The 8,084-nt window shown below is 36.7% G+C and overlaps 1 protein-coding gene across 1 annotated transcript; it reads left to right on the top strand.

The window, feature by feature from the left end:
• The first annotated feature begins 450 nt into the window (after window positions 1–450).
• Window positions 451–1,842, top strand: LOC132550308 (forkhead box protein D1-like). The gene has a single exon (XM_060214355.1). The coding sequence runs from the start codon at window positions 451–453 to the stop codon at window positions 1,840–1,842; it is 1,392 nt and encodes a 463-aa protein (XP_060070338.1).
• Window positions 1,843–8,084: the final 6,242 nt, after the last annotated feature.

Below are 8,084 nucleotides of genomic sequence, written 5' to 3' on the forward strand. Positions count from 1 at the left end.
TCTTCAAATATCCATTATCCGAATCTTGATATACATTTTGTATTTATTTTTCAACGAAATCCCATTGTTATGTTGACACTGAAAGGATTAAGATAATCCTATTGTAGTTTGTGCTACCTATCTCCTAAAATTTGCGGCGATTGTCTCGTAAGGTATGTAGAGGCTCGTGCGTTCCGTGGGACGGTGTCGCTCAAGTGACGTCACACCCTTACTCAAAGAGACCATGCGACAGACAGGACGAGATCCGAGCTGATGTGAGTTACTCATGTCCAGGGTTTTATTTATTATAGTGCTATGAATTTGTGGTTTTACATCATTTTTATATTTTCTTACGGTGGATTTACATCGTAACTGGAACTACTGTGTTGTTTTACACCAAAAACAAAATTTTATAAAAACATCGGATTTTACTACAGGCGACTTTTTGTGTGTGAACTTTGAAGTTTCAAAATGTCGGACATGTCATTTTCCCATATGGATTATAAAATGTTTCCTGGAGGATATTACCGTGATCTACCATCGTTTCAACAAACTTCAACCCCGACTATTCCGAATATGTCCGGATGCATCGGGGATATCCCGACCCCTGCGGATCTCAGCATGTTGAATGATATCTACCAAAAGACTGATATGTTCAATGTGAATGTGAACGCTAAAAGTCGCGGACCCGGGGATTCCTCCCCAGACAGCGGACACGGTGGTGACGCTAAAAACGACACAGCGTTATGTGAGAGTGGGGAGGAGGAAGGAGTGGAGCTTGATAGTGGAATAATCGACCAGACACCCCCCGCACGACGCTACCTCAGCGATGATGAAAATTGTGATATCAAACCCACGGGGCACCGGAAACGGAAACGACCAATTCCCAAAGGTAAACCACCATATAGTTACATTGCATTGATCAGTATGGCCATCTGTAACAATGTGGAGCGGAAGCTCACTCTTAATGACATTTACAAGTTTATAACTGACAAATTCCCTTACTTTAGGGACCATCCTAATCAAAAAGGATGGAAGGGGTCAATACGTCACAATTTGGCACTCAACGACTGTTTCGTAAAGCTTCCTCGTCGCCCCGGAATGAAGGGACACGAATGGGCTATTGACGCAGAATACGAGGATATGTTTGACCATGGGAGTTTCCTGCGGAGGAGGTATCGTTACAAGGATGGTGTCCGTAAAAAAGCCCGCCATTCGTCGGCACCTAGTTCGATTGGATCCCCGGATGTGTTTCTACAGCCACAACGTCACCACGTTGGTCTCGGCTGCCTCGAAAACAAAATGGCGCAACTCCAGCCAGCTGACAACACGTTCGGCCATTCTTTCAATCTTCAGCACGAGTACGCTACATCAGTTGAAGAAAGATCTGCTAACAATGGATTGTGGAATCCGTTTATCAACGACAGTGTGCCGACGACTCCATTGTCACATCCTGCCAAAAGTCCTCCGTCATATGACGACGCGTGCGCGACATCACCGCCATCTCAAATGACGTCACCATCCAATGACGGCAATACTTCCGCAGATATCACCAATAAGTACCACGCCTACATGAATGGAATGGCAGGGCTTTGGAATGGCAGCAACGTCCATCAGTTTCAGGGTTTACATATTCCGAATTTCAATATGGCACACCCTTCCGCAATTAAAAGCGAGAGTTTAAGCCCGCTTGGTAACTCGGCCAACTTGTGGAATTCGCCATATATGGACCCAGGGATTGGATTCAAATCTCAACCATATCCGATCCAAAGCTTCGCAAGTCCCGCTCCACACGACAAAAACTTTCCGATGACCCGTGCCCCGGGACCTAGACTTCTGCCTCCCTGGTCTACCCCTCAGTAGGGATGGATTGGTGGAACTCTGAGTGACGCGATGTGACTGATAATTTTAATCGCCATGTCGATGTAATTTTAATGTTTTATATTCAGTAAAAATGATGGCAGTGTTTCCGACACTCATGTCATTACGACTTGTACAGATGACGTTTGTGGTACATTTCCTGCACAAAACGGTGCTATTTTCTTATTTGTATCTTATGATTTTTTTTAAACTTTCATTTTTTAAGAGTTCATTCATCCAGAGTTTTATGTACATAATGCAAAATACACAAATAGCAAAGTGGATACATAACGAATAAAATTGCTGTTTAGTTTTACAAATATGATTTCATCAGTGATTTTCATTTTAAATAATGATTACAATTTGCCTGTCCGATGTCTGGTTAGTGTGAACTGAATGGGGGGATTATCATGGCGGTAATATGGATTAATAATTGCGTAATAATTATCGAAGCAAAATTTCAAACAGAAGTCGGGCTTACACACGGCATAACTATGCACCTAAAGACAGACTTACAGCTTGCATTAACACAAAAAAACAGTCACACTAACACATGCGACAGAGCGAGTTGTCTGAGGACACAGGGACGTATCATGATTTTATGTTCAGAAGATTTAAACATTGAACATTTACCCTCAATATACTTACTACACAACAGGGGGAACTGGTTTTAGTTCTGGATTCCGACCCACGGTCCATGTATATGTAGCACAGGGATTTGGCACGAATTCCCTATGATACTTATATATGGACCGTGGGTCAGGAATTGGTGCCAAATCCCCGTCGTAGGGAGTTTCTGTCGTGTCACCGTCACTATAACACTTCGCTATTAGATATATAACTAAATCAATAATTGGATTGACTCAACACATCCTGGGTCGACGGATTGTATTAGGGCTGAAACTAACGTTTTAATTGATGGGATAATGTTGTCAGAATGTAAATAATATTCGTGTTTTTGAAAACAAGTAAAATTTATCCAAATGGTCCTAGTCCAAATCTTCCTTTTCTTTAATTCAAATACATGTTTTAAACATTAAATCCTTTTTTAATTTATTAATCCAACAATATTTCAGAACTTAATATATTCGTATACTTGCTTTTAATACAGAAAATGAATAAAAAGAAATATTTTTAATATTGTATTTAATTTATTGGTATTTAAAATCAATTCAAATTTTACATTTTTTTTATACATGGCATGTATAAATTATAAAAAAAAAATAGCTAGATAATGTTACTGAAATAATATAGACTTATACATAGTTTCTTAATATAGAAACAAAATCTTCATCTAATACTAATTTTTATTATGCCTAAATTAACAAAAATTGTATTCCCAGACAAGTTGAAGATGAAATCTAACTTAATCATAAAACTGCTAAGCTCCTGTTGTAATACAAAGGGGGTAGACATTATTTAGTATGCAAACGCGGCATCACATTTGGAATTAAAAATTTGATTGATGAATCACTTATAGTATCTCAGATAACAGATATCACGGGTAAATGAACTCCGGTGAAACAGGCATGGAACTGACTATAATTAGCTTGAATTGTCTTCATAAAACAAGTTTCGTCTTATAAGACATGGGAAAATCGGGAACTTCACATCACGTCGCCAGAACACTGACGTTCATCGGTGAGAGATGCCCGGACGCGGGAGAAGTCACGGAGACGGAAAACTTGTCATCCAACCAACCACGGAACCTCCCACAGTGACAGCGAAAGTATGAAATTCCTGTGATGATTTATTTTACTTAAATTAATACTTAATGTAATTGTCATACACAGCATTACATATAATCAATACATATATCTCAGAAATATGTAATCTAAAATATATTTCCTTGTTATGAAGAATTTACCCAATTTTGAGTGTCTATTTGATCACAGAACTACTTCATATTGTTTTGATACAGAACTGCATAAAATTATTTCAATACAGAACTATCAAAAATTATACATAAAATGTTTCCATGAAGAAAAAATATTTCAATACAGAAAATAAAATAGATGAAGAAATAAGATTATTTCAATACAGAACTACATAAAATATTTCAATACAGAACTACATAAAATATTTCAATACAGAACTACATAAAATATTTCATGAAGAAAAAATTATTTCAATACAGAACTACATAAAAATTATTTCAATACAGAACTACATAAAACTACAGAACTGCATAAAATATTTCAATACAGAACTACATAAAATATTTCAATACAGAACTACATAAAATTATTTCAATACAGAACTACATAAAATGTTTCAATACAGAACTACATAAAATATTTCAATACAGAACTACATAAAATGTTTCAATACAGAACTACATAAAATATTTCAATACAGAACTACATACAATTATTTCAACACAGTGCTACATAAAATTAGTTCAACACAGCGCTACATATTTTTTGGGTGAAATCTGTAAATATATTATGATACGGTATCATGAAAACGTCCATTCAGAGTTTATACATGTAGCTGATAAATGAGGACAGAACAGTAGTAGAGATGCCTTCACCAAAAATGATTGGAGATTCAAATATATGTTCCAATTCTCATCAGCGGCAAATTAAATCTTGGTTCAAAACCTTTCTCCCAGCAGAAGTTTCTCTCCATCCACCCCGACTTCCTATATCTTGTCTTGTGCATGTCAGCTTAGGAATTTGTCTTCATTCGATGACTGAAAAGAGAAGATTTCACTTTTTCAAATCCATGTATTTCCTGTATTCCCCATTTCTTAGAAGTCCAGTCTCCTCATCGTATAGATGGAGCTGGTGTGATTTTCTCCCGTGCCTCGATGTTAGCAGCAAGCAACAGTCTAGCGCAGAAAAGTTGTAAATAAGGCAGGTAATCCAGTCTATAGTCGGACATACAATAAGATCATGACCCTCCCGACACATCTCCAATAAACTTTACCTACTTTCCATGTTCACCTTTTCCGTTGTCCATGGAATCCATGCTTACTCTGAACGAACTTAATATAACTTCGAATATCCTAGTGATTACATTTTTTACCATGAAGTTTACTCGGCTGGTCACTCAGGTATGACCAAGACTGACCATACCCAGTGAAGGTGTTGGCTGGATTAGACTAGTGTTCACTCGGAAGAATTAGCCAGACTGGACGACATTGTCAAAATGTCGATGTCCTTCACCATTTCCGGTACATCAGTGAAATATCCTTTCAGTAAAATACATCAAAACAACACACAGAAATGGTTTATATAAGAAAACTTTCTCCACAGATTTCCACGTTTTATAGGAGCGTCAAAAGCTCGTGGTAGCATTCTTCGTTCAGGGATATAGGGTCAAGGTCACATTTGTTATGGTAATAAAAATCATTGTCGCAGTTCTGTTGGACGAGTTCCGAGTTTAAGGGTTATAATCAAGGTAGGTTCACCTATATTATTTTGAGAAACTCATTCGCAACACTTTATTGACGTCATTCCGTGTGGGATTTTAAACTATGTCTTGTTTTAGTTCAAATTGAGTTACAACGTACATTGGAGACAGCAAAATGTGTAAGAAATGTAGACATATAAGCTTTGCACAGTCATGTTATGGTATTTATGGTCGATATATACGTCATGTATTGCCTTATGAAATAGATTACGGTGCTTTTCCAAATGTTATACAACTATTCTTAGTGGATACAGGATAAACCCAACAATTATAATAATTTGAGGCCAGTCTCTTGTTCAAGTTAATATTGGCAATACAATATTTTGAAAGAAAATTAATTGATACAAGGTTTTATGAAGAATGTCACAGAGGACAATGTTTGCAACGGCGACTTTCCATTGATGTATGAGATTTCTTAAGTCATTGCCATTGTTGTCTGTACCTAAACTGTAGACCCATAAACGCTTTAACATTAATTCTGTTTTTGGATTATGTGATTTAATTATACGAATGCTCAACATGTGTGATGTATGAAAAGCTGATTTTTTAAAAACAATTATGAACAGTAAAATCTATAACATTCATTTCCACATAGTCTTAGTGATAAAATGTTATTTCACTCAAAATATCGTATACATATCGATCGACAATTTATGTGACAGTTATAGAATGAAACCGATGTAATTGCACGAACTTAAAAAAATCTGCAATAAATCACAGACGATAATCGTATTGAAAGCATGTGCCTCTCGGAGCATACCCTGGTCCACATTACAAGTAAACATATCACAGGTATTGCATCAATAGTGACCATCGATTGATCAACGCAGTAACGCTATTTCTGTAAACATCTATCCAGATTATGTCGATCAATGTTTCATAGAAATCTCTGGAATCAGAGCAAATATACCGGAACAACAGAGAAAAGCATTAGAGGCCACTTCAGTTCATAAGCTGTTTTTTTTTCATAAGATGTAGGACAATATCGGTGACGTCAGAGAAATGGTATATTGTCGGCTACGTCACAGTTTGTTGTCCGGGTGTCAAGCTGAGTTGCAGGGGTCGGATGTCTTTCCTACACGGTGTTGGACAGAATGTGTGAACTCAACGGAGGATAAAACGACAGAAGTTATGTCGGACGAGTTTCGCTTGGTGGTTGAATGTCAAAACCCGAGACAGGTGAGAATTTCATAACTCTTGTTCGCTTAAGACATTGGAAAATATCAAGTAAGTCAATATTCTTAAAGAAAATCCATGGCAATACGGCCATATGACTTAGAACTCTGAATGTATTATGTAGCATTTCGTGTGCACGTTAACTGGTTTTCTGATCATAAAACCATCCAGATCAAGTAAAGTCGAATTTCTTAAATTAAAGCTTCGCACTGAGTTCCAAGGGCCAATAAAAATTGATCGAAAACTTTAGAAAGGCGGTTGAAACTATCGGAAACTTGGACAGTTAATTCAAATAACTCTGGCGTTTGACATTCCATCGATTCAAACTGTTTTCGAAGATTATCGTCGGCAATTTAGAATAGATGTACAAGAATAATGATGATAAGCAGGGCATTAGACGTAACGTCTATCTCATAGTAAGTTTAAATTCGGCTAAATAGGAACCTGGTAACAGCCAACACTTTTGATGTCTTTAAATGCTATCTCTCTTCCATTTGCATAAACTATGATCCTTTCTCTTACTTGCCATGCAAACAACTATCCTTAGCATTACGTTGACACGATATTCAGTATTTCGAGGTAGGTCAGTTATGTGTCAGTTAAAAAGGCGATTTATTGTCTGTTGAATGTACGTAGCTAAATGCAAAACTTTAGAAATTTGGACAAGTTGTTTTCGAGCTTTGCTCTAACGCGTGACGCTACCCAAATTGGAACACTTTAAACAGAAAATTGTAAAAAAAAATTAGAAGTGTTTGGGTCCTGTATTTTTCCTTGTTAATTTTCAACTATATTCATTCAGCTTTCATTTTATGCTTTGGTTACGTGTCAGCAGCACACGTGCTTTCATTTGGTAATTTGAAAGAGAGGATTTCATTTTTTTCAAATCCATGTATTTCCTGTATTCCCCGTTTCTTAGAAGTCCAGTCTCCTCATCATATAGATGGAGCTGGTGTGATTTTTTTTACCGTGCCATCATGTCAGCATAGAATAGAGAAAGGGATGCAAGGTTCAACAATGTATTTCAACAGGTAGGGGTACCCAGAAATGGATCGCGATTATATTCTGTTCGTTTATACAAATAACCGACATAATTTTGATTTTTATTTTACATAAAAAAAGATCACTAAATTTCTCATTCATCTCGGTCACTTATCTATAAGAAATGTTAATTTCAGCGATACTTTTCATTGGTGTAAAAAAAACTGATTGATTATTTGTGTTGTCGCATGACATTTTTCATAATCTCATCTTTAAGATTTTGAATAGAGAATAAAAGCCACAAAGAAATCATGTGTTGATAAAAATGCCACAATATTTTATACATTAATTATTCTTGTGTAGAATACTTATGAATCATTTGTATTGCAAAATAATTTGTTTTTGTCAAATATTTGATAAGTGTGTTATTTTGGGTAGCGTCATGTAGTTGAATCCAACCTTCAGCTTCTCTCCTAAGTAAAAGTCAGATGTCGAAACCAAGATATCGATCTGTGGTCCTATTTGCCCAAAGGATCCTGGATATCTCTCAGAAACCTTTGCACGATAAAGACATGTAAAATAAATCCTCTTGTGTTCTCCCCTAGCCTACAGCCGCTGTATCCCAACCCTGCCACCATATCCACGACGGAGGACAAAAAGTAGGAGACGAGTAC

Source organism: Ylistrum balloti, unplaced genomic scaffold, assembly GCF_031769215.1.
Source record: "Ylistrum balloti isolate Yb309-2 unplaced genomic scaffold, AGI_CSIRO_Ybal_v1 Utg370120, whole genome shotgun sequence".
In the NCBI taxonomy this organism is placed as follows: Eukaryota; Metazoa; Mollusca; class Bivalvia; order Pectinida; family Pectinidae; genus Ylistrum; species Ylistrum balloti.

Excerpts from the sequence above, each read along its gene's own strand:
- LOC132550308 (XM_060214355.1), top strand. The coding sequence starts at position 451 with ATGTCGGACATGTCATTTTCCCATATGGATTATAAAATGTTTCCTGGA.